This window comes from Planococcus citri, chromosome 4, assembly GCF_950023065.1.
Source record: "Planococcus citri chromosome 4, ihPlaCitr1.1, whole genome shotgun sequence".
In the NCBI taxonomy this organism is placed as follows: domain Eukaryota; kingdom Metazoa; phylum Arthropoda; class Insecta; order Hemiptera; family Pseudococcidae; genus Planococcus; species Planococcus citri.
The window spans coordinates 12,684,224-12,711,764 of NC_088680.1; the positions used below are offsets into that span (position 1 = coordinate 12,684,224).

Genomic DNA, 27,541 nt, shown 5'->3' on the forward strand with positions numbered 1-27,541 from the left:
AAGGGAATTCTCTTTGGCAAGGTCCCCGGAACACGAGGGAGAGGAAGATCTCCAACAAGGTGGACCGATACAGTCTGGAAAATAGCTGGTTCAGTTGCAAATGCGGCCACGCTAGCTCAAGACAGAGAGGAGTGGCAGTCGTTGTTGGGGGCACAATAGTCGCTTGTGACTATGTTGTAGATGATGATGAATCACCAAAATGTCTTCATGACCCATGAAAATTTTTTTAAATGTGTGGAGAATCCTTGGTGACTTCTGGTGACTTCTTGGCACCAGATCCATCAGAAGTTACTGAGTAGGGTTTTTGTCATTTTTAAGGCGAATTTTTGGTGAAGAAATCACCAGAATGTCCTCATGGCCCTAGAAATTTTTTTGAATGTCGGATGACTCTTCGGTGAATTATGATGAATTCTTGGTGGCAGATTCACCAGAAGTCACCAAGTCAGTTTGGTTGTCTTTTTTATTTCATCAGGCATTCCCTTTCTCGTAATGTGAATTTTCCAAGTTTGTTGTTCAAGGTCTGCCGTTCAATGCTGTCGTTTTAATTACCAAAACTGTCGTTAAATCGCTATTGTTCAAAAACCATGATTTTGTGGTGGACTTTTCTTGTCGTGCAATTCACTTTAATCTGTAGTTCAATCAAAGTTTTCCCAATTTTATTTTGATAAATTGTTTTTTTTTTTACATCATTTTATCATCATGCATTCAGATTATGATAGAAATTACTAGACAAATTCAGTAAGCAAAATATGCATTTAAAACATTAAACTAATTACACCGTCGGATTCCGCATGTCAAAACCTCACATTTTTTTAGATCCTTCACATGTTCAATAGTAAATTTTGGATTAAAATTGGTTGACATGAAAATCCCGAAACCTAAACCGATTCATTCCAGAACCAAAACAATTTTTTCAATTCCAAAACTAATCCTGAAACCAAAATAAAAATTTAGAAGAACAAAACTAAAACAAATCCAATCCCAAAATAAATAAATTTTGAACCCAAAACCAAAACCCAATCGCAAAATCGTTTCAGACCCACAGCTCTGGGCATGGTGAGAACCATATGACAAATGGCATCTACATACATCATCAATTCTTCCACTTGCCAAATGTAACTATAGGTGATTAGTTTACAAAATTCCAAGAAATGAACGCTTAAATTGGAATTTAAAGCTAAAATGGCTGGCATCTGCTGGCCGAACGTGGAACTAACGAAACAGTGATGATGGTTACATTTTACATCTTCTGTTCTTATGGGAAATTTCACAACTTCAATCAATGATTATAAATTCACCAAAGGTTTTTTTTTTGTTTTGAATAAAAGAGCGTTTCTTCTACTTTAGGAATGAACTTTTACTTTTCAGATTGACTCATTTTTAAACACCAAAACATCGCATCATTCAAGTCGCCTTTTTCAATGTAAATATCCCATAAGCTGGAAGCAGAATAGTAGAGTTTGGATAAGGTATGTTTTGTACATGATTGGAATTACTTACACTAAAAATAAGAACATATTGGAAGAGTAGAAGGTTCCTTCTTTCATCTAAAACAAAAATCACCTTGCTAGCTTGGTTACAGAATTAATTATTGATTATCAAAAATTATGAATTTCCCATAAGAACGCGTGTAAAATGAAAGAATGATCACTGTTTCGTCTTATCAGTAGTGATTTTTAGCGCACTCTTATATTTTGTTTTAAATTCCAATATGCATTATCCTTGTACAGAAAGTTAAGTAACTTCTTTCTAATGAGTACATATTAAACACAATGCTTTTCCTTTAAAATATATTTAACAAACTTTCCTACATACCTAGAACCATTTTTTTTATCAGACGCATACTGAAGTTGACTGTCAGCCACATACGTCATAATGATTGCCTTATCTTTACTATTCCGGCACTAGATCAAAGAGCTCAAACACAAATCATTTGAGAAAAAACTATAATTCAAAGTAACCATTTTCTTTGTATTTCAAATCAATTTTTAGATACGTAACGATCTTTAGATATACCTAGCTCAGAAAAATCAACTTGACAATTATAAAAATCAGCCTCCAAAATGGTAATTTTTCCAATTTATTTTCACATTGACAAATACTTAAAATTTAAAAATATAAAAGCTCATAGCCCAAATCGCCCTATTTCCAGCAGTTGGCCCATTCTCAACCCAAAGGGCTTATTTCAATCTAAACTCCGCGAGGAAACGAAACTAGGGATTATCTAGTAAGTCCAGTCTGCACCTGCTCATCCTCTTCTCAACTGGTTTTGTTTCTTGGTTTGAATATCACGAACCATTTTTGCCAATACAGGAGACACCTGTATCGAATAAACACATTCCATATCTGATTTATTCTTTGCAACATACTCTATCCTTTCCAAACTACCCCTATTCAAACGTATAACTGCTTCAGCCACACATCTTTCCTCGAAATTTTTATTGATGATTTGTAATTTCTCAACTTGTCGGCTCAAGTTATCTTCTCCATATTGTCTCTTACATCTGAGCAATTTCTCACGAAAATAATTATATAATTTAGTATCAACGTGATTGAGATCCATTAAAGTTAATTAATTCTGCTTCGTTAGAGGATACGTGTCTTCTGATCCTGGAAGTCTGCTATTTAGTTTCAAAGAAGCTACATATTCCAAAGGCCATCCCATTAAATTGGCTAACAAAACAAACGACTCGTCCATGTACTCCATTATCATGACCAAATCAAATTCTCTATCTATTTTCATAATGAATTCGGTAATAGCGGTCTGATTCTTACTATGTTCCAGATCAAATCCTAAATCTACACTCATTTGGTTATATCCTCTGTAAGCCTTATCACTATCAAAGCCTGTTAGAACTGCTGGCTTTACTGGTGAGTTCAAGAATTCTTGAAAAGTCATACCAACCGGGATATCCATCCGGAAAAAGGTATATAGTGATCTGAATAGCGTAGCCGGATGTCTCAATATGGTCACCATTGATGTATCAGGGTATTGAAACAGTTTCATGTTGGAATCATACCGAGCATGTGAGGCAAACACGTGAAATTTATAATTTGGTGTTACTATTGGAGGGTATAGTGACGAATTCGAAATTGGTACATAATAAGAATTATAGTTTAATGGTATTTTATCCTACTAGTAAAATAAAGTGATTTTTGACGATTTTTGAGGTTTATTTCCCGAGCAGAGCGAGGGAAGTAATTAAAAATCGTCGAAAATCACTTTATTTCACTAGTTGAATAACATATTTTATCCAAACGTGGGAAGAAAACGCGCATTTAATCACTCGAGCGACTAGCGAGAGTGAATAAAGTAGTGTTTTATTCTACTAGTAGGATAAAAATCATTATATCGAGTGAGTTCGTAATGGCAAATCGTATGATCACACTTTGTACAGATGTGCCTCCGGTTTTGTGAGTTTTCAGGAAAAACACATTTGTCCTTGTGTAATTATTGACCGAAGTACAGGATTCGAAAGCGAATGGTTTGCTCAGCGGTGATTCCCTATGATAACATAATGTTTTGGTTGCACAGATAGGTACACGTACGCTTATTTATTTTTTCAAAACTAACATAAGTAAATAATAGTTACCCCATGATGAACATTATTCCGAGTAAGATTAAGACTGAAATGCAGATGCTTGTTGATATTATGACACGTTTCTTAAAGAGACAATTACTCAGTCTTCGGCAAGATTTTTTTTTAAACAAACACATTTTGGTTTTTTTCACATCAGATATGAATACTTAATACAGTATAAATTTTTGTAACGGAAAAAAAATTGAGTTTGTAAGTTTGTATGCTGGTTGGCAATGAACAAAATGTCACCTTCAGCAGTTTCATATTATTGCACCTTTCTGAAGAAACATGGCGACTTAGATAGTAAATATTCTTAATGAACTACACATGGGAAACAATTACAAAAGTAGATAATATTATTTAATGATTACTTGAACATGAAGTAAAGACATGGAAACATTACACGTGGGCACCTAAAATTTGAAAAATCATATTCAATTTTGAGGATGGCCTCATTACACAAAAATTTGCGACCTCTATACCTAAAAAAGAAAGTGTACTGCACAAATTATTATACCTTGAAGAAAATATGTACTTGTGGTAGTTTTTTCTCACATTTTTTGTAGCTACTGAGTATTTATGAGTATTTTTGAAAGATTTCTCTCTAATACATATGAGGAGGTGGATAGCAAAACGCAATAACTCCATTTTTGGTTTTTTTGGGAAATTAGGAAAAATTGTCAGGAGGGGAAGGGTGGGGGGTTGAGTTCCGAAATTGGTGTCAAATGAAAGGGGAAGGTGCCACAAATAAAATTTCCACTCAATTTCAAAATTTCGGTCACCTGGGTAAGCACAGTGAGGAAAAGAAAAAAAAGTTATTGCGTTTTGAACGCAAAATTTTTTTTTTGGTGTTTTTCTGCAAAAAAAACGTATTTTTTATTTGAAAAAATTGATGTTTAATCGAGAATTTTCGATAAAAAACAATTGAAAAACTGGAATGTGAAATTCAAACAATTCCTGTGTGTGATATGGCATTCAGAGAGTGGCAACGAAAGCACCATTTTTTTAAGTAACTCCTACCCAACGATTTTCAGTACCCACCCGATGAAAAAAAACAGTGTTACCACATCTGCGCAACTGAAATGTATAAAAAGTAGTGGAGTTATTGCGTTTTGCAAACAAAATCTCATTTTTCAATGCATTTAGCTCTAAAATCAGACTTAATTTCCTCGATTGCGCTATGATATTCAACTGATGGACAAAATCTGACACCGGGAATGGATTCCCCGTTGAATTTTACATAAGGATAGATATCAAACTCAATTTTCGTAATTTTGGAGTTATTGCGTTTTGCTATCCACCTCCTCATATATGGGGGGGGGGCGGCACAGTGGGCTGTGAGCACCCTCAAAACGGGCGTAATTCGAAAACTTACAATAAAACCAAAAACAATTGTAAAATGATATCTTTCTTTATGTTTTTGGGGTCGCAGAATACGAATTCGACAATATTTTTTTGTTGGGATATGGGGTGGGGGTGAGGGGGGTCAAAAAGTCAAAATTTGACCATAATGACGTGTGATATGTCGAAATGTATGTTTTCGAGGGTGTAGATTACAAATCTGACAATATTTTTTTCGTAGGGGTGAATGGTGGGGGATGAACAGGGTGAAAACTGTGAAAAATTCAAAATTCAATTATAATGACGTGTGATATGTCGAAATTTATGTTTTCGAGGGTGTAGATCACGAATCTGACAATATTTTTTTCGTAGGGGTGAATGGTGGGGGATGAAGGGGATGAAAATTCAAAATTCGATTATAATGACGTGTGATATGTCGAAATGTATGTTTTCGAGGGTGTAGATCACGAATCTGGCAATATTTTTTTCATAGGGATGAATGGTGGGGGAATGAAGGGGATGAAAACGGCGAAAAATTCAAAATTCGACTATAATGATGTGTGATATGTCAAAATGTACGTTTTCGGGGTGTAGAAGAGGTGAGGGGTGGGGGATGAAGAATTTTTTGTTGGGGAGCCCCGAAAGTCCCAGTAAGAGAAAAATTTGTAACTTTTAAACAAAATTCACTATGATTTTTCACTTCAATCGACTGTGTGGGTCATTGGGTCACTTTCGGTCAAAAATGGCAATTGACATCTTGAAATACACAATCTCAAGTTAAACCAGCCACTGGAATTTCCCATGCATCTGCGTGAGAAAATTTTTTCTATTCCAATTTATGCAGCCGAGTAGGAGAAAAACGGGATTTTAAGATGAATTTTATCTCTATAATTATTTTATAAAAACTAAAATCTAGTAAATTGATGGAAAGTACTTACTTTCAGTTGAATTATTCATACTTGGTACATATATTTTGACATATCACACATCATTATGGTCAAATTTTGAATTTTTCGCCGTTTTTACCCCCTTCATCCCCCACCATTCACCCCAACGAAAAAAATATTGTCAGATTCGTGATCTACACCCTCGAAAACATACATTTCGACATATCACCCGTCATTATAGTCAAATTTTGAATTTTTGAGCCCCCTCACCCCCCCCCCCCTCCAATACCCCTACAAAAAAATATTGTCAAATTCGTATTCTGCGACCCCAAAAACATAAAGTAGGATATCATTTTACAATTGTTGTTAGGTTTATTGTAAGTTTTTGAATTACGCCCGTTTTGAGGGTGCTCACAGCCCACTGTGGGGGAGGGGGATGAGAAAAAATTCAAACGGTTTAAAACATGATATGGATACAGAAATATTGAAACCAGTTTGGTCCCAAAACCAAAATTTGGCACATCATATTTCCATTTTTTTCATCAGCCCTATCCCCAATTATTGGGGGAGAGGGGGTGGAGGGTGGCAGGGCATAACTACCTTCAATTCAATCAGCTCAGTGAGAACGTGTTCATTAGTACCACTTTCAACTTTCAAGGGGCTGAATTCGGAAATTAATTATTCTTTTGATTACATACGAGTAAATTTTCTTCAAAAAGTTTCAACAAATTTTCACCAAGTACATAAATTCTAGCACAATTCCATCGAAATTGAAAAAATTGCAAATTTCAATAAAATACGAGTAATTTTTGATGATTTTCGGACTTTTTGACAAATTTTTGAAAGCAGCTTGATGATTTGGACTCGTTTCAAATTTTTTAAACGAATCAGTCTGTGGCATATTCTTGAGTAATTCTGTCAAAAAATTTAATTGCTTAACTTCATTATATTAACCATTTCAAGACCTAAACTTCAACTTTATATTTTTACGTAAATCTATAGGTAGTCAAAATTCATATAACCGATAATGGAATACTGGTCGCTTCTTCCAAAAATGCCAAGCTGCGATTTCAAGCATCCAAAATCCCCAATCAGCACGTACTTCTGCACCTTCAATTATGCGTGCAATTTCACATTTATCTTTACTTCATGCGTGAATTTTTCTGCAATACATACAGGTACAGTATTTTAAACAGTAACACTTCAACGAAAACAGGAAATAAAAACATTTTACACAAGAACCCTGATCAAAAGAGTAACAAGTCTTCTGGATACATTACCAACGTAATCCATCCAGTTCACCCACGTATAATTCCAAAGACTAGGATCGGCTCTGGGATCAACTAATCTGTTTCTAGGTGGAACTGGAATATACTTGGACATTGTTTCATTTAAATTGGTCAAAATACGCGGGTATTTATCAGCCAGATTATTCATCTCACACGGATCTTGGAATACATCAAAGAGACACATTCCATTCTTGGAAACAACGCATCGGGTACCTCAACAAAGAGAACATTTTTCAAAATGACAAAAACATACCAAATTTATGCTGAAGAATGTTTCTGAAATCAAAAATGGAGATCAGCAGACTCACAATTAGTTCCATTTGTACTATTATTGCAATACTTGCACGAGATTGTGACATTGACACGTAATTCGGATATTCGCTCGTCTGTTGGAATTTCGAAATTGCTTCCAGATAGAGCCGTACCAGCCAAACTATCCTTTACAGCAGTCTCATTATATGACGAATAGGTTTTATTACGGCCACTTGGTCCGTACCATTTATTCCAGTTATTTTTCTTCCCAAACTCTACCATTTTGGTTAATTAAAAATCAGAATAGGTACCTACATTATTTGTGATTTAGACACACTAAAAATATCGTAATACTTATTAATTTCCATTGGTCTTTGCGTAGGGCGGACTGACCACTGACGCGATCTCGTTGTATGATGAGTTCATTGTATTCTGATTCTTTATCACCTTTCAAGACTGGCCACATGTTACGTCCATCTAATCCTGATTCGCAGAAAATTATTTAAAACTCTCATTAATGGAAAACCCAGTACTGGGTCATTTTTTATTTTCAAGGAGTTGAACACTACCTGGGTACATTTCCCCGTACCCCCCCCCCCCCATTTCTGGAGGGGCGGTAAAAAGCACCTAGAAGAATAGTGCTAGGTTAGTGCTGGATAGTGCACGCATCCCCGACGTTAGTGCACGCCCCTTTCACCCCCATTTTTTAAAAAATGTGCGGGGGTACAGGGAAACGTGGTACCCACCCATTCACGGAAGGGGGTTGAAAACCACGTAGAAGCCAGAAGGATAGTGCTAGGTTAGTTCTGGATAGTGCACACATCCTCGACGTTAGTGCACGCTCCCTTCACCCCCATTTTTTTAAAAATGTGTGGGGGGGGTACAAGGAAACGCGGTACCCCTCCATTCACGAATTGGGGTTAAAAACCACCTAGAAGGATAGTGCTAGGTTAGTGCACACTCCCTTCACCCCCTTTTTTTAAAAAACTTGTGGGGGGTACGGAGAAATGATTTACAAAAAAAGGGGAAGAACGTTATTGTTGAAAGGGTTAAAACCCACATAGTTCGATTCAGTTTCGTTAGTGCTGGTTAGTGCACACACATATACAATTATTCCCCCTCCCCCTCCCTCCCTCAATATTAAATAAATAATTTTACACCCTATGGCCTAATAAAATGCGCATCGAATAGGGAAAATCGGAGTGGTAAGCTGATTTTCGGTATATTGGTCCATTTTGATGTCCTGAAAACGAATCCGAGGAGTCTCCTACTGTCCCGAGTGAACTTCTCCCCAAATTGTGGATCTTACCCCTCCACCCCATTGGTATTGACCAAAATCTCGAAAAATGTTGACTCTAGCGCAAAAATGGTTGAAACGAATGTTGTTCTACTTGTACCTGTCTTCCATTAGATGAGCCATTGATCGATTTTCCAGTCCCAAGGGGGGGGGGAGATGGACCTACGGCGCTTCGAACATAAGGGGGTTTGGAATAGCGTCATCTATTGATCGTAATATTTATAATCGTTCTAAAATGGTATGGTGGTGTTTCACTGTGTTTTTCTGGGGTACAGAGCTGCTTTAAGAAATGGTTCGAGTATAAAGCAGACGTTTCGTGAATGCTTTTATGCGAATGTTTTGTTTTTAAGCAAATCATCTATTTCAGTGAATCGGCTTAGCAAAAAAATTTCAATCCCAGTCTTGTATTTTACCTGAAAAACCCGTCGTTAATTTTGTTTGATGATGATGATTGGTGGTCTCATTTAATATTTTTCTGGAGAAATTCTGACATCAGATTTTTAAACATGTGTTTTTGATCTTTGTTGTCACATCATCATAAGAATGAATCTGGTGAAATGGTTCAAAAAGTCACTCCAAAATACACCACCAGCAAAAATTCAAAGACTGAAATTTATTTTTCGATTCATGACGAATTTTTGAAAATTCAAATTTGGTCCATTATTTCATTTGTACCCTATTTTTTACCTCTTGAGTCAATTAGTGATGATTTTGGAACTGTTCTGGGGCCTTCCGCAGATTTTTAGATTTTCCAGTTTAAGAAAAAAACGTTGTTAGTTGAGTGAAGATGAAATTCAGGTAAAAAAATCTCATATTTACCATCTTTGTGACCCTTTGGTAAATTCGGGTATTTTGGTGCTGAATTTCAATTTTCACCCTATTTACAGAATTTTTTCAACATCTGGAGAATCTAAAAATCCTCTAGAGGCCTCAGAACGGTTCGAAACCATCACCAACGAACTTTGAATTTTTCAAAATCCTACAAAGATAAAAAAATGAATTTCAAACCCTAAAATTTTTGGTAGTCGTGTGTTTTGGGGCCCTCTTTTGATTTCCTTATGTCCAGTTTAAAAATTTTGTACCAGTAGCGTTATTATTCTTATTAGTGGGGATTATAAAACAGAAAAAATCGGAGGATTTGGAGACCTTTTTTTTATCTCAAACTAAAAGTCATCCAGAACAATTTTTTACGCTTTAGAGGTGGCCCTGGAAAAGAGATACCTATGGGTCATCAAAAGAGGCGGAATTTTCGAAAGAAATTGTGGTTTTGCGACTAGGCCACTGCCACAAAATCCAAGGCTACTTTTAGAGTTCCACTGAGTGATTAAAAATTTAAAAAATCTTTTTTTTTAGGTAGTGGGAAGGGGGAGTTCATTAGCGTTCCGAAAATATTTTCCTCTCGAATATTTTGAATTACTCGTATTCTATTCAACTTACCAAAACATCGAAAGATATAATTTTTGAACTGAGGAAATATCTTGGAGGAACGCAGTGGTGCCAATTTTTGTGGTGGTTGAATAATCATTAATCACACTAGGCAACTTTTTTTAGCATTTTTTTTGTGTTTGGGTTGAAATGGGCTTAATTGATAGTTTAGACCCTAAAACAAAAAACAGAGTGGGATTTTTCAATTTGAGTTGTTTTTGTGGTCAGGAGACATGGATCAAAATTGCAAAAATGGTCGTGTTTGCTCTATTTCACGAGTTTGTGGCGACATCAGTATTATGTTTCAGAAAAACCAAGGTCATATTCGGATTCTACGCACTTTTCTAAGTAAACATCTTTCCCCGATTTTTGATTTTCGAAGTTTCAAGCGCATACGACTAAATTTTCGAAATACTATCGGGGGGCTTGGGGCCTACAAAGGGGAAGAATTCATTACGCTACATTAAAGTGGGCGTTTGAAACTTGTATTGACATTCCAATCAAAATTTAAATATTACGATCAATAGGTACATTAGGTAACTATCAACGATATGACGCTACTCCAAACCCCCTTATGTTCGAAGCGCCGTAGGTCCATCTCCCCCCCCCTTCGGACTGGAAAATCGATCAATGGCTCATCTAATGGAAGACAGGTACAAGTAGAACAACATTCGTTTCAACCATTTTTGCGCTAGAGTCAACATTTTTCGAGATTTTGGTCAATACCAATGGGGTGGAGGGGTAAGATCCACAATTTGGGGAGAAGTTCACTCGGGACAGTAGGAGACTCCTCGGATTCGTTTTCAGGACATCAAAATGGACCAATATACCGAAAATCAGCTTACCACTCCGATTTTCCCTATTCGATGTGCATTTTATTAGGCCATAGGGTGTAAAATTATTTATTTAATATTGAGGGAGGGAGGGGGAGGGGGAATAATTGTATATGTGTGTGCACTAACCAGCACTAACGAAACTGAATCGAACTATGTGGGTTTTAACCCTTTCAACAACCGTTCTTCCCCTTTTTTTGTAAATCATTTCTCCGTACCCCCACAAGTTTTTTAAAAAAAGGGGGTGAAGGAAGTGTGCACCAACGTTGGGGATGCGTGCACTATCCAGCACTATCCTTCTAGGTGGTTTTTAACCCCAATTCTTGAATGGGGGGGGGGGGGTACCGCGTTTCCCTGTACCTCCTCACACATTTTTTAAAAAATGGGGGTGAAGAGGGCGTGCACTATCCAGCACTAATCTAGCACTATCCTTCTAGGTGCTTTTTACCGCCCCTCCCGAAATGGGGGGGTACGGGGATATGTACCCACACTACCTTTCGGTAGAACCAAATCACTGGTAATATTTTCATCCACAGCTCCAAGTATCGTTGGCAGCCAGTCTTGAACATGCATAAGAGCATGCGATACTCTGGAATGTGGAAGATCAGCACTCCAGACAAATGCAGTTCCACGTACTCCACCTTCCCACAAGGTAGCTTTCATCTGCATTCCAAAGATGATAATAAAATACGTGTTAGTTAAAACAACAGCAGATGGTTGAAATTGGCCAATACTACTATGGACAGTTCAGACACTAACTCCTCTCAAAGGCCAATTGGAGGCGTAATTTCCATCTTGACCAGCACCTGGACCACCATTATCAGTAGTGAAAATTATAATCGTGTCGTTGAGCATATTTCTGCTGGCCAAAGCTTGCACAACTTTACCAACCGATTCGTCCAGTTTCCAAACCATAGCTAAAAATCCAACCAGTCCGTTATTCTGAAATCGATTCCCCCACTTATAAAAAATTGCCACGAACCTGCAAGCGTGCGTCTCTTTTTATCTTCAATGTAACTCAATTTTTTGATGATTTCTGCAGGAGCTTGAAGAGGATGTCGAGGATTACCCGCGTGACTAGCCAAATGAGCCAAGTACAAAAACAGTGGTTCGGAAACATTATGCGAATTAATGATATCGACAGATTCTTGAGTAAACAGATCAGTAGCGTATTGCCCTTTGTAATCCCAAGTGGTATTCATGTCTCTTCGGAAATCGTACCCAATAGATTGTAATACCGGCTATAAATATCAAGTATTGAAATTCACTGAATTATTTTGGCAATTTCTGAAATTGTTCTAGACATTGAAAAAAGTTGGCAGGTTTTCTTAGCGAAAACGTAGCTGAATTTTCGAACTAAACAATTAAATATCAATTCAATATTGATGCCCATAAAACGTACAAATTCTGCAGCGTCGTGACGATAATAATCCAAATGAGAGCCCCAATATCCGAAATGTGAGTCGAATCCTCTATGTATGGGCGTATAAGCCGCTTTATAAAATCCCAAATGCCATTTACCAACAGCTCGAGTTTGATAGCCACGTTCCTTCAGGTATTCGGGCAGTATTTTCAAATTCAAAGGAAGACCAAAAGGTTCGCCATCGTGTATAACACTGTGATACATCCCTGATAATGATATTCATTCAATTAATGGACAGAAGACAAAAGTACATGAAACATATGTATGTATAAATATGAAGGAAAGTTGCAAGACATAAAATTTGTAGGTACCTGTATGGATAGGATGAATTCCAGTCATAAGGGCTGAACGTGAAGGCGAACATACTGTTAGGGTGTAGTAATTATGCAAGATTACGCCACTGTATGCCAAAATATCTATATTCGGAGTAAGGAATTGATTTGAACCATGGAAACTGACATCATTCCATCCCTGTAAAAAATGCTTCCAGATAAATGGCCAAATCTTCAAGATTTTACAGAGTATTTTTCAGCCTCCTTAGCAAAGAATTTTTCTATTTGAAAAGTCATCATGATCCAATCAACAAAGCAAATTAGGTATTTTTTTTCTATCAAAATTCGTTTCACACAAATCATTCAAGTTCTCTCACCAAATCATCTGCAACAATCACAACGACATTTTTTTTCTGAGCAGCCCACGAGCATTCGAATAATAAAAAAACACAGAAAATTATTAATTTTGAAAACATTTTCAACAACTTCAAGTGGCATTGGAGACTATCGTTCATTTGAGGCTTCGGTTCACGATATAAGTCGCATTAAATAAAAGCCACCATAAGAATTTCAACGAATTTTCCCCCAAAATATATTTATCAATGAACATAAACCTTGAAAGGTTATCCTCATGGCGTAGATAAACTTTTATAAAGTTATTCTTACGGCGTAAATAATTCCTTTTCACACTGTTTTCTGCAAAACGTTGAATTTATTTCGACGAATCAACGATACGCCACTATTTTCCCAACAGGCAGCGCCACCAACATTGGCCATTTATCGCCAAAACGCAAAAACTAGTAACTTTGTCTATCAAAAAAAAAAAAAAAAAAAAAAAAAAAAAAATGGTTTTAAATTCAGATTTCTTCAAACTGAAAAAATATTTATTTGTCAAAAAAGATATATTAATTATTCAACTTCAAAGGCACCATTTTTTTTTCAAGAATATTTTTGGGCCTTAAACCTGAATAAAATCAGAACTTTCAATTAGAATAAAATCTGAAGTCCTTCTGGCAGAAGAAATTTCAACTGCGGCATCATTTGTTTCAGATCATATTTTTTCAAAATTCAATTAATTTTTGAGTAGTTTTCACTTTTATAGCTGTTTTCTGATGAAATTTTGAACTAAGGGGTCCATAAAATTTTTACAAATGCATGAATTTGAATAAGTTTATTTTATTCCAAAAAAATCAGGCATACATTTTTGAAATAATTCAATGGAGATTTTGGTTTAATTTCGCATACTAAATGAGCGAAAAAAACTAAATTTTTTACAGATGGTAGAAAATTTTAGAATTACCAAAGACTACCCAGTAGAAATCTAGCAAATTCAGCATATTTTTCCTGCTTTCTGGCATAATTTAGCATCACCCCCCCCCCCACCTAAAATAGGGGAACATTAGAGATGACAACACAGCAATACCAGATAAACATACAAAAAAAGCTGAAAAAATGAAGCTTTTGGCTGTAGCTTTTAGCTTTTAGCTTTCGGCTAACTTTCCATCCCTGATTTTTACAGTTGCACAAATGAGGGGGAGGGAGCTAAAAACTCATTCTTTAACATGATTCAGTACTTCAGGAGCAACATAGCAAGAATTTAGAATTTCAAATATTATGATGGAAATGTTTTTAAGGCATTCTTGAAGAATTCTTAGCCCAAAATTCGGGCATGATTTTCAAGATTCTTGAAAAAGGATCATGAGACTTATCAAAATGAGTAAAAATTTCGTGAGAATTTCAAATATTACAATGAAAATGCTTCTTAGGTATTCTTGAAGAATTTTGAGCTTAAAATCGAGTCATGATTTTCAGGGTTTTTGAAAACTGGTTATGCAACTAATTAATATGGTTAAAAATTTCATAAGATTTAATATTATTTCAATGAAAATGTGTTTTGAGCATTCCAGAAGAATTTTGAGTTCAAACTTGAGTCACAGCCCAAAATTGGTCATGATTTTCAGGATTCTTAAAAATGGATCATGCGAGAATATTACAATTAAAATGTTTTTTTTTTTAGGTATGTTTGAAAAATTTTGAGCTGTAAATCGAGTCCTGATTTTTTTTAGAATTCTTGAAAAGGGGTCATGTGATTGGTCAAAATGGTTTAAAATTTCATGAGAATTTGGCCTATTTAAATGAAAATGTTTTCTGAGCATTCAAGAAGAATTTTGAGCTCAAAATTGAGTCATGATTTTTGAAAAAGGATCATATAACCTACCAAAACAGGTCAAAATTTTGCAAGAATTTCACATTTATTTTGATTGAAGCGGCAGCGTACCTCTGAATTGCCATTACAATATTACAACGGCCATTTGTCTGTCCCAAATAGTTATAGTTGTTGAGAGTTTGTTCTTGTTTGCGTAGTTTTATGTTAGTTCACTCAATTATTTAGCTTGTAAGAGTAGAGACATTTTTCTAATGTTTGTAAATTATTTATCATCGCTGAAGGTAAAGTAGTACATTGCAGGATTTGTCTCATGCGATATTGGCGCCCAACGTGGGGTGCAAACCTGTCGACTAATTTGTCAGGGGCACGGTACATTCTGCAATAGGCGATTATGGCCTGTCTTGTCTTGTCCAGACTCCAGACCAGAATTGGGGCAATGAAGTGGTAGCATACTGCGGAATCAACAATATGATATTATGACGGCAATTTGTCTGTCACAAATAGTTTTAGTCATTGAGAGTTTGTTCTTGTTTCTGTAGTCTTAAGTTAGTTTGCTACGGTTGGTCGTTCAGCTTATAAGAGTAGAGATGTTTTTCTAACATTTGTAATAAAAATTGTGTTAAATGACCATTTTTATTTATTATCCCTGAAAATAGTGTATTGCACGTTCTGTCCCATGCATGATGAAAATGTTTTTGATCATGATTTTTACTTTGGGTTATAATTTTGCCAGAATTGCAAATCTTACGATATGAAAATGTATTGCTTTTTAGGCATCTTGATGGAAAACATTGAGCCTGAAACTGAGTCATGATTTTCAGAATTCTTCAAAAAGGGCCATGCGACCCATCAAAATGACATAAAATTTCATAAAAATTTCACATTGTCGAATATTTCAATAACAATAGTTCTAGAAAATTTTAAAATTGAGTCAAGATTTTTGATTTTCTTCAAAAAAACATCTTGCAACCTATCAAAATGGGCTAGAATTTCTCGAGAATTTCAAATATCACACAATCAAATGTTTTTATACATATAGATGAAAATCTAAACGAAACACAATATGGCTTTGTAGCAAAAAAAGGGACGAGAGATGCAATTGCCCTGCTGAAAGTGATCATTCAAAGAGCACTGAATGCAAATAGGGAAATCATTGCTTGCTTCGTCGATTATGAAAAAGCATTTGATCGTGTCAACTATGAGAAGATGTTGGAGATCCTGGAAAAATACAATATCGATAACAAAGACCTGCAAATAATCAAGAACCTGTACTGGGAGCAAAGCGCTAACATCAAGATTGGAACTAAGTACTCGGAGAACGGATGTGGAATAAAGAGAGGTGTGAGGCAAGGATGCCCCCTCTCACCCAGGTTGTTCAACGTGTATGCAGAAGAAATAATGAGAGAAGCGCGAATCGAACGAATGGGATTCAAGATCAACGGCAAGAGAATAAATGAAATAAGTTATGCAGACGACAAAGTGATCCTTGCTGAGACAGAGGCGCAGATGCAGAAAATGATCAACCAAATCAACAGTGCTGGATTAAAATATGGAATGAAAATAAATGCAGGCAAGACCAAGGTGATGAGATTTACGAAAGGAGATGATAAAGAGGTCAAAATCAACATCGGATCACAAGAAATTGAAAATGTAAAGCAATTCAGGTACCTTGGAGCACTGATAAACAACGATGGTAGAGATCATAAAGAAATCAAATCACGGATTGGAATGGCAAAGACCGCTTTCAACAACCTTGCCAATGTGCTGGGAAATCAAACGATGAGTATTGATCTGAGGAAGAGAATTATGCGATGCTACGTATGGACCGTTCTGAAGTATTCCTGCGAAACATGGACCATGAGTGCAGAATGCGAGAAGAAAGTATCCGCTTTTGAGATGTGGTGCTATTGAAGGCTCCTACGGATCTCATGGAAGGACTTCATTACCAACAAGGAAGTACTAGCAAGAATAGGTGAGGAGCGGAAAGTCGTAGTTGAAGACATCAAAAACAGAAAGCTAAAGTATTTAGCTCATAAAATATGAGAAAACGGTATTTTCATGCTAGCGGTACAGGGGAAAATCCAAGGAAGATCGACGAGAGGGAGGAAACGATCGGAACTGTTAACAACAAACTCACCGGCCAACTCCCCCTGCAAGACCCTGAAAGAAACAATTAGATACGCTAGATACCGGCTAATATAGATGGACATATACGCTATCTCCTGTAAAGGAGCGCGACTACGACGACGACGACGAAGAACTTTGAGCTCAAAATTAGGTCATGATTTGTAGAACTTTTGTGAAAGGGTCATGAAATGTATCAAAATTGCTTAAAATTTTAAGATTAAGGACTAAGGTGCACCGAGGGAAGTCAGAATTTGGGGTAAGTAAGAAAACTTGCTCTAGCGCCTAGAGGTTTATATCTGGCAAAGTGCTACCAAAGGTGACTTGAGGGTACTACCCCTACTTCATCTCGGCGTAAAAATTTTCGCGATGCAGTTTCACTTTAGATGTCTTTTTGGTTCAATCGTACTTTGTTGTTGTTTTGAATTTGTTTTCAAATACAGACTTTCTGACTCTTAGTTTTTCGCATATAGTGGACGAACCATGCGTCCTAGTGAAAATCTGATGAGAGTGATCTCAAAGAAAATTAAATTCTCTACAATTTTGTGTAGGTGCAATTTTACTAGAACACTCTGTTTGTGAGCTACGCCTCTGCAAAGCTTAGCCTGTTCTGACTTCCCCCACAGTTTATACATTTATTCTGAGTCAATCGCGCTCAAATTTTCACCATAGGTCAAGAACATTTTTGGGAACCTACATAATAAATTTGATCCATATTGGTTCATTAGAAGGGGAATAACAGCTGGTCAAAGTTGAAATTGCGAAAAACGCATTCTGACTTGCCCCAGTGCACCTTACGTCAAAACTTGTTTTGAACAATTTTTGAAAAATGTGGAGCCCAAAATTGAACAAGTTTTTCACTCAATTTCAGTATAAAAATAAACCAGTTACGCAAAATTTCATTGAAACTTTATACACATTATCATAATAAAATTTTTCAACTCACTTTCTGATCGTTATTACATCAATTCTTAGGATGAGAATTCAACACTCACCTGAAACAAAGAAAATAGAACACAGTTTTGATAACATGCAGTAATAATACGTAGGTAAGTATCTCTGTTGCAACATTTTAAATAATTTTTGCAGTTCAAAACTTATCAGTTATCATATTGAAAATGGTGTGGATTTATTCGATCAACAGGCTACAACAACTTTCGAGCTTATCTTCACTGATACACACATTGGCAATTTCAATATTTCCAATACATATTCACACAAACACTTTCGGAAAATAAGCAAAAAATCATCCAACAAATTCACAATCACCCAAACCAACATACTACTTCGGAAGCCATAAATTTTCCATCGGGTCTCACCTACACCAGATAAAAATGACACCAAATGTCACGACAATCGGCAAATAAAAAGAAATAAAAAAACAGTTTTCAAAAAAATTATCTTTTTCGCTCGAATACGCAATAATTTATCAATCCGCATGTCCATCAGTAAAAAAATACGCCCATATCGTCGACGTGAACCAGGCGAAAGAAAATTCGTCATAGCTTACGTAGTAAGTATTTACCTATTAGCTTCAATATGTGGCATAAGCTTTTGTTAAAACGAAAAATAATAATTTCTGCGAGTTTATCGTTACTTTTAATAGCCAGTTTATGGTACCTTGGTAAAAATTTTCAAAAGTTCAACAAACAGACAACACCAACCATAACGTTGCCAACAATATCCATCGAGTAAGTAAGCTTACACACACACCTATACGATATTTTACTACAGCAGTTAAGATACCTATTCCAACGAGTGAAATTTTTTTTCCTAGAAAATCGGAAGAACCCCCAGCTTACGAATGTTGTACTCAGTCAAAGTCGACCTTCCGTAAAAATATATATTTCCTCAAAACCCATAAAACTGGCAGCTCGACGATCCAAAGTATAATCCTACGATTCGCTCTGCGTCACTCTCTCAACGTAATGAATCCGATCTTGTATCTGTACAATTACCCCATTTCCAAAGACACCATAGACGCCTCCAGTTCGACTCCGGATAACAAGTACAATATACTAGCACACCATGTAAGATACTCTTCGAATCTGGCATCGTTCCAGTATCCGAATACAGTAACGGTAACCGTGCTCAGAAATCCGGTCACGTTGTTCCCATCGTTATACAATTATTTCAACATGGCCCAGATCAATGGTATGACACTGCAGCAATTCTTGAGATCGCCTGCCAAACCGTCTACGCTGTGGGGTATCGGCAGTCCTTGGATATACCGAGGGTATAACCAGATGAGCTACGATTTGGGTTTCGATTTGCAGAAAGATGCGGATAATCAGACCGCCGTGGACGAATTCGTTGCCAAAATAGATCGCGAATTTGATTTCGTCATGATTATGGAGTACATGGAGGAATCGTTGGTTTTACTCGCTCGTTTAATGGGATGGCCTTTGCAGAGCATGATGCATTTGAAACTAAACGCCAGACCAGCTGATCCCAATGCTCACGTCTTGACTGCCGATGAAAAGATAACTATTTTAAAGCTGAACCACGTCGACGCTGCGCTTTATTATCATTTTGAGAAAAAATTTAGAAAATGCGTCGATCAGTACGGAAAAGAAAAACTTCAAGGGGAAATCGTCGAGTTGAGGCAACTAAACGAGAAATTTTACCGCAGATGCGTTGATAGGGAGGTTCAAGGAGGCGATTTAGGAGGTATTCTGGGAGCCATATCTTATGTACCTAAGAACAATTCGGATCTAGAATGTGTCTACGCCACTCAACTGTCGCTTACTTTGGAACAAACCATAAGGGATATACAATCGACCAGGCTAAATCTTGAAAAACGACTTCCAAAATTCAGATAATTGTTAGATCTGATCAAAATAGAAGTCAGATTCAATGACAACGAAAACTTTTTTTTGGCAAAATTAATTTTTCATAAGTGGGTAACTGTGGTGTCTGTATAGACGGCAGCACCGAATTCGTAGATCGTTGAATCGTATGTGTATGTGTGCTTGGCACAATTGTAGATATTTGGAGGTATGAGTTTTTAGTGTGTGTGATTATTGCTTTGTCATGTTATTATTATTCGTTATGTTTTAAAATAAAATTACGTGTATGAAATATGCAGTTATTAATTCTCCGAACCTATTTAAATGAAAATACACGACAAATGGCGCAGTCGGTCGATATTTAGTACTGTTTTTCGTCTAGTTCGCGAGTTTTGAGTGCCTGTGCGGTGGAAAAAATGGCTAAAGTTGATCCCAATGTGGAAGCTTTATGCGCAGCCATTAATAAACAAAGCAAGGCGATCGAGAAGCAAAGCCAGCTTCTCCAGAGCGTTCTAGACAAACAGAGCAAAACTGCAATTCCAGCTCCTGCTCCGGGTAAAATTGATAAATTTGAAGCTGAGGCCGAATCATTCGATGACTATGTGGATCGTCTTCAAATGCATTTTCGTATGCATAGTATTACTGATTCGACCAAACAGGCTGTTACTTTACTTACCAATTTACCACCCAAATTGTTTCAACTTGTTAAATCGTTGTTATCGCCTGTTAAACCGGAAAGTAAATCATTCGACGATCTAGTTAAAACGCTTCATGATCACCTGTGTCCAAAGCCGTTAATAATCGTCAGCCGGAAAACTTTCCTCAGCTATAAGCAGAAAGAAGGCGAATCTATCAGCGATTACATTGCGGAGCTACGTAAACTAGCTGTCAACTGCCAATATCCTGAATCGATGTTAAATACCATGTTACGTGACGTTTTCGTTACTGGTCTTCGTTCGAGATCAATTTTAGATCGGATATTGGAGGAAGATGATATTCCTTTAGAAAAAACGCTCGATATCGCTAGAGCAATGGAGGTGGCAAACGGAGGTACTTCGCAAATATTACACAATGAAAAAGTTGATAAACTTAACAAGCTGTCATATGCCAATAAGAAGAATCGAAGGGCTAAAGCTAAAGATCAACGTAACGATCCTCCTAAAAGCAACACCTCTGCTTCTTCAGTCAAACAGCTGGGTAAAACTTTCGAATCTGGCCGAAGGTGTTTTAAATGTGCACGTACTAACCATTTATCTCCTCAGTGCAAAGCTAGAAATTTAAACTGTACGTATTGCAGTAAACAAGGCCATGTTGAGGAAGTGTGCCGAAAAAAAGCATCGGATAAATCACAGAGCTCCGGCATTCACCAGTTTAAAGCTACAGACGAAGATGAAATTTATCCTATCAAAGTTCTCTCGTTTGATAGTGCTGAATGTCCGCCTATGATAGTAACAGTTCATCTAAATGGCAAACCAGTGAAGATGGAACTTGATTCAGGTGCTAGAGCTAGTGTTATCAGTAAAAATAATTTCAACCAGATACCTGATAACCCAACTATTCGTTCAACAACAGTTCGTTTTCGCGATTACGATGGTAATCTTATCATTCCGTTGGGTGTTTCCGATGTACGAGTTAAATTTAATCAAAAGGAGAAAAATTTGCAGCTGTATGTGCTCGAAAACGATCGCGATAGTTTATTTGGCCGTGAGTGGCTACATGCTTTCAATATGGGAATTTCCGAGCTGAATCAGTTATCAATGTCACGTCCGGAAGTTATCAAATTGGATGATATTTTACGTAAATATGATTCAGTTTTCCATTCCGAAGTTGGCAAAGTGAAAAATTACCAATGTTCGATCACTTTGAAACCAGATGCTCGGCCAGTTTTTCAAAAAGCTCGAACTCCTCCATACTCGCTTAAGGAGGCAATTGAAACCGAAATTCATCGTTTGGTGAAAATTGGAGTGTTGAAAAAAGTTGAGCATTCAGAATGGGCATCGCCGGTTGTTCCTGTTGTCAAATCCGATCAAACAGTGCGTTTATGTGGCGACTACAGTGGTACAGTTAACCCACAGATCCTGGTGCCGCATTATCCGTTCAAAGGTTACGATGACGTTTTTTCAAAGCTGAATGGTGGCGAAAAATTTACTACAGCTGATGTTATCACTGCGTTTCTTCAGTTATCAGCAGATGAACAAACGCAAATAATACTTACCTTGAGCACTCATCTGGGCTTATTTCAACCTACAAGCATCATGTATGGCGTTGGCTGTGCTCCAGCTTTTTTCCAAGAATTTATGGATAAAAAGTTTGGTCATTTAAAGAATACCTGTAACGTTATCGACGATCTCATCATGACTGGTAAAGACGATGAAGAACATCTCCAAACCATCGTTGAGGTTTTAGAAATTTGCCTACAGAGTAATATCCGTTTGAACCTGAAAAAGTGCAAATTTCTTCAAAGCCAAGTCAAATTTCTTGGTTATTTAGTCGATAAAAATGGTGTTCACAAGACTGCAGAGAAAATTTCAGCCATTATGGATGCGCCAAGACCTCAAAACGGCGATGAAATTAAATCGTTTCTTGGTATGGTTGGATTTTATGGGAAATTTTTTCCAAATTTAGCCACTATTGCAGCTCCGTTGAATTATTTAACCGGTAAAAATCGTCATTTCGAATGGACATCTGAGTGTCAAGAAAGTTTTGAGAAAATTAAGCAAGAGATCGCATCGGATCGCGTATTATTCAGATACGATCCCAATTTACCTCTTTTGCTGTCTGTAGATGCGAGTCCAGTTGGGCTAGGTGCCGTTTTAGCGCACGAAGTCACTGGTCAAGAACGTCCGATTATTTTTGCATCTCGTACTCTCAACAGATCCGAACGTAATTACTCACAGATCGATCGAGAGGCATTAGCGATTAAATGGGGAATTGAAAAATTTGCTCATTATTTGTACGGTGCGAAATTTACCCTGATAACCGACAGTGAACCGTTGGTTCATATTTTCGATCGAAAACCAAGTCTACCAAAGCTTACTGTTACTCGTTTGCAACATTACGCATTATATCTCACCATGTTCAACTTTAAGGTGAAATATCGTCGATCCGAAGATAACGGTAATGCTGATTTCTTGTCACGCTGTCCAATTGGTCTCATCGAAGCTAATACAACAGCTGACACTTCGAATCAATCCGATTTAGCTGAAATATTTCAATTGAACCAACTCGATTGTTTCAAACTTACCTCAAAAGAAATTGGTTTAGCAACTCTCAATGATCCGGAGCTGAAAGTAATCTACGAGAAGCTTCGTTATGGCGAATCGTTGGGTGCAAATGATGGAAAATTATCGTTACAAGGTCGCAGTATTTTTCACGGAATTCGAGTTTACATTCCGCAAGTACATCGTAATGCAGTTTTAGAAGAATTACATGCCGGTCATTTGGGCATTGTCCGAATGAAAGCTTTAGCGCGTTCGCATGTTTACTGGCCTGGAATTGACCATGATATTGAAGCGTTGGTCAAACGTTGCGCATCGTGTACTGCAGTTTCCAAAGATCCGAAGCAAGTTACGCATTTTTGGGAATATCCATCTCAACCTTGGGCTAGAATTCATATCGATTTTTTGGGTCCTTTTTACGGTCATAATTTTTTTATTCTTGTTGATGCGTATTCGAAATGGCCGGAAGTATTCAAAGTACCGAATATTACAGCATCAACAACGATTCGAATACTTCGTTCCTTATTTGTTCGATATGGTCTACCTATAACGATTGTATCTGATAACGGACCAACATTTACTAGTATCGAGTTCAAGAAATTTCTACAAGAAAATGGTATTCATCATGTTACAACTACTCCTTATCATGCTAAATCGAATGGCCAGGCGGAGAGGTTCGTATTCACTTTTAAACAGGCATTCCGTGCTCAATGTGATGGAAAATTATCAATCGAGGAAAAGATTGATAATTTCTTGCTGACCTATCGAAGAGCTCCGAACAGCACGACTGGTGAAACTCCGGCAAAGTTGTTTATGGGTCACGAAATACGCACGCGCCTCGATTTCCTCCGACCTACCAAAGGAGAAAAGGTCACCGGTACTCAAGTACCTAATTTCAAAGTTGGTGACGAAGTTGCTTTTCGCGAATATCAGAATCGCAAGTCAAAATGGAGTGATGGAGTTATTGTCAAGCAGCAGGGTGCTGTTCATTACGAGATCGCGCGTACAGACGCTGATCAAGCTGTTAATCGTGATATTGTACGTAGACACGCAGATCAAATTATTCCTCGAAGTACTCCTGCTGAAAACACTCCTGCTCAAGACGAAAATCCGAGTCAGGTTGCGGCTCCGAAACCTGAAGCTGATTCTGCAGCTGATTCTGAGCTGAGGCGTTCCAGCCGATCGAAGAAACCTGTAAATCGTCTCGATCTATAAAAAACCCAAAGGGGGAAGAGTGTGGTGTCTGTATAGACGGCAGCACCGAATTCGTAGATCGTTGAATCGTATGTGTATGTGTGCTTGGCACAATTGTAGATATTTGGAGGTATGAGTTTTTAGTGTGTGTGATTATTGCTTTGTCATGTTATTATTATTCGTTATGTTTTAAAATAAAATTACGTGTATGAAATATGCAGTTATTAATTCTCCGAACCTATTTAAATGAAAATACACGACAGTAACCTTCAAGCTCAAAAAATACTCTAGAGCCGTTGAGTCGTCGAAAAGGATTACAAAGGTGTAGAAAAAAAATCAATTTTTTCAAGAACATTCATTGAATCTTGATGTAAAATGAACCAGCTCGAGCTAAGACAATGGCTCACAACTCACAAGCCATTAAAAAAATGATCAAAATTTACTTTCCTAACAACTCAGCTAAAAAACAATCATCTTTTTCGTCAACTAGGCAATAATTTTTGATGATCAGGCATAAGTCAAACTTTTTTGATCTAAATCACACCCCTAAACTCCATCCATTTCTCACACATTAAAATACCAACTACTTTCACTACCATAGTTTCCAATTTTTTTCGCTGGTGATTGTCAGAGGCGGGCACTAGAAGATTCAATGAAGTACTAGTAGGTCTGGAAAAATTTTGGTCTCCAGAGATTTTAAAGAGAGATTAAAGGGTTATACATATTCACAATTCAGAAGCTGAAATTTTCACCAAAGCTCAGGTTACGTCAGCATGAACTTTGAAAAAATCTACAAGTATACTCATTCGCTAATTACTCTGGATTTGGAAAACAAAATTTAAAATTTCTACAGAAAAATAAATTCAAAATACCTACTTTTTTTTAAAATTTGAAATACTCTGTCATCATGAAGGTGAGTTGAAAATCAAAGATATCATTGGAAAGCCCATTTTTTTTTCTTTCCATTACCAAGCTTGTTTCATTTTTTTGATCACTGCTTTGATTAGGAACTTAAATTCGAATTCACTGATTTTAACGGATTTTTAACATGAGATTGTTAATCCTCGCTCATGATATTGTCACTTATTGTCAGAAAACATTTAAACTCATAACTATTATGTATTCATGTAATGTACATATGTAATTGCTGGCTTATAATACTTTTCAATTAAGTACATCATTTTGAATATTTTAATAAATTTGCAGTTAAATTCTGATTGTTGACTTGAAAATAAATAATAATAAGTACCTAATAATAAACTAAAACAAACGAAAGCAGTGGAAGAAAAGATACTGAAGAAAACACTAATGACCTTTACTATTCCACCACCACAAAAATTGAAGAAATTAATTTCAAAAAATTACAAACTTGTTCAAATTGAAAATGTTCAACTTAATTTTGAAATTTCGGAAAATGGAAAGAATGTACTTACAGAACAAAAACAAATGGAGATTTTCAGTTTCCAATTTTTGATCTAGGAAATACGTTTTTTGCCTCATTCAATTTTCCAAAAATGCACACAATCATGAAATTTACCAAAACAATTTCCTTAAACTTCTTGAATCATACTCGTAAATTTTGCCAGCAGCTTTTGACCTCGTTATGCAATTTTCGAGACCCAGAAATGCAATTTTGTGGAATTTTTACAACCAAGAAGTGCAATTGTATGTAATTTTTGTGACCCAAAAACGAAATTTTATGGAATTTTTGTGACTGTGTGTTACCCAAAAATGCAATTATATGCAATTTTTGCGACCACAAAAATGCAATTTCGATGATCTGCAAATGCAACTTCTGTGACACAAAAATGCAGTTAGATAGTTTTTGTGATCCAAAAATTAAATTTTAAGCAATATTTTTACGACCCAGATATGTAATTTTGTAGACCCAGAAATTCAATTTTGTGGACCCAAAAATGCAATTTTGGTGATCCACAAATGCAATTTGATAGAATTTTTGTGATAAAAATGCAATTGTATGCACCTATTGCAACTGTATGCAATTTTTGTGACCCATAAATGCAATTTCTATGACACAAAAATCGCAATTTGATAGAATTTTTGAGGTAAAAAATGCAACTGTATGCACTTTTTGTGGTCCAAAATGCAATTACATATTATGTAGTTTTTGTGACCCAAAAATGCGCAATTTCCTGCAATTTTTGTGACCCAAAAATGCAATTTTGTAAACCCAAAAACGCAATTTTTGTGACTCAAAAATGCAATTTAATGGTACTTTTGCGGCCAAAAAGTGCAATTTGTATGCAAGTTTTGTGACAAAAAAAAATTGTATCCACTTCTTGTGACACAAAAATGCAACTGCATGCACTCTCTGTGACACAAAAATTTCAATTTGATTGAATTTTTGTTATCAAAAAATGCAACTGTATGCCATTTTTGTGACCTAGAAATGCAATTTTTGTGACTCAAAAAACGCAGTTTGATGGAATTTTGGCGGCCAAAAAGTGCAAATGTAGGTATGCAAGTTTTGAGGCAAAAAAAAATGCAATTTTGTGTCCCAAAAATGCAATTGTATGCCATTTTTGTGACTAAAAAAAGCAAAGTTTGTGCCCCAAAAATGCAATTTTTGTGACCAAAAAATGCAATTTTTGTGACCAAAAAATGCAACGGTAAGCAGTTTTTGTGAACCAAAAATGCAATTTTTTGGAATTTTTGCATTTTTACAGGTTCAAAACACAGCCAAGTATTCATCAAACACAAAACCTAATTTGGAATCCTTTTGAAAAATATCAGGCTGAGTAGAAAGTTCATTAAAAGTGAGAAAAAAAATCATTTGTGGCAATAAGTGCTTCAAAATAATCTCGGAGATAGGTTACGTGACACACTGTAATAGCCAATTTTCAGGGCAAACAATGGAACTTGGGAAAAAACTGTTCACACAAACTTCTAAACCATTGAACCTTATCTTCACCTTGTTACCAACGACAAACCATTAATGAAGGTCAATGTGATTATCGACGAACAACGAAAAACATGCGTAATCTTACAATAATGTTTCTCCACATTTCATGTAAGTACATGTTAAGAAAATATTTACATTATACTTCTCAAAAATGTGAATTATGCATCTGTTTTCGAAGAAAGTTTTTCTAATTTCAAGATACTCGATATTGTTTCTATGTTTTTTTCACCTCGGTTTTGCTAGGTTTAGCATTTTGTATCATAGGTACTAGTCGTTGAGTTTTGAGCCTATGCAGAACCAAAAACGTAAGTAAAGAGCTCACCATACCCTTTTACATTGATTATGAGATTTTAAAACGTACCAATTATTGACTTTATGTATCAGGTATGTTGATAGAAAACACATCGGACCACTAGCTCATCAATGTTGCACTCCGACAAAAACAGCTCCTTCTTTCAGACGATGTTGGCGACAGAATCAGGACTTTATTCGGTAATTTTAATACAAAACAGGATTTTTTGTCAAT

At 36.4% G+C, this 27,541-nt stretch overlaps 4 protein-coding genes across 8 annotated transcripts; 2 read left to right on the forward strand and 2 right to left on the reverse strand.

The window, feature by feature from the left end:
- Positions 1–2,248: 2,248 nt before the first annotated feature.
- LOC135843664 (galactosylceramide sulfotransferase-like) lies at positions 2,249–3,007 on the reverse strand. Its single transcript, XM_065361621.1, has 2 exons — positions 2,598–3,007; positions 2,249–2,504 (listed from the first exon to the last, which is right to left on the reverse strand). The coding sequence occupies exons 1-2, from the start codon at positions 3,005–3,007 to the stop codon at positions 2,249–2,251; spliced, it is 666 nt and encodes a 221-aa protein (XP_065217693.1).
- A 680-nt stretch (positions 3,008–3,687) lies between these two features.
- Positions 3,688–18,276, reverse strand: LOC135842582 (arylsulfatase B-like). 5 transcript variants are annotated; one of them, XR_010558150.1, is made up of 11 exons: positions 12,978–13,145; positions 12,640–12,799; positions 12,308–12,534; positions 11,888–12,146; positions 11,665–11,822; positions 11,391–11,568; positions 7,705–7,833; positions 7,407–7,625; positions 7,090–7,311; positions 6,832–6,972; positions 3,688–6,724 (listed from the first exon to the last, which is right to left on the reverse strand). XR_010558150.1 is itself a non-coding variant. In XM_065360105.1 (10 exons), the coding sequence occupies exons 2-10, from the start codon at positions 12,665–12,667 to the stop codon at positions 6,926–6,928; spliced, it is 1,467 nt and encodes a 488-aa protein (XP_065216177.1). In that variant the 5' UTR covers positions 12,668–12,799; positions 17,838–18,276; the 3' UTR covers positions 3,688–6,925. The 5 variants fall into 5 exon arrangements, 4 of the variants coding, with proteins under 4 accessions (XP_065216177.1, XP_065216178.1, XP_065216174.1 ...); XM_065360105.1 differs by lacking the exon at positions 12,978–13,145 and adding an exon at positions 17,838–18,276 and having other exon boundaries at positions 3,688–6,972; XM_065360106.1 differs by lacking the exon at positions 12,978–13,145 and adding an exon at positions 13,267–13,377 and having other exon boundaries at positions 3,688–6,972.
- A 114-nt stretch (positions 18,277–18,390) lies between these two features.
- On the forward strand, positions 18,391–19,984 carry LOC135842583 (galactose-3-O-sulfotransferase 3-like). The gene is made up of 2 exons (XM_065360107.1): positions 18,391–18,582; positions 18,669–19,984. Exons 1-2 carry the CDS (start codon positions 18,431–18,433, stop codon positions 19,711–19,713), a joined length of 1,197 nt encoding a protein of 398 aa, XP_065216179.1. The 5' UTR covers positions 18,391–18,430; the 3' UTR covers positions 19,714–19,984.
- Positions 19,985–20,094: 110 nt separating this feature from the next.
- Positions 20,095–24,297, forward strand: LOC135842581 (uncharacterized protein K02A2.6-like). Its single transcript, XM_065360101.1, has one exon. The coding sequence runs from the start codon at positions 20,097–20,099 to the stop codon at positions 24,111–24,113; it is 4,017 nt and encodes a 1,338-aa protein (XP_065216173.1). The 5' UTR covers positions 20,095–20,096; the 3' UTR covers positions 24,114–24,297.
- Positions 24,298–27,541: the final 3,244 nt, after the last annotated feature.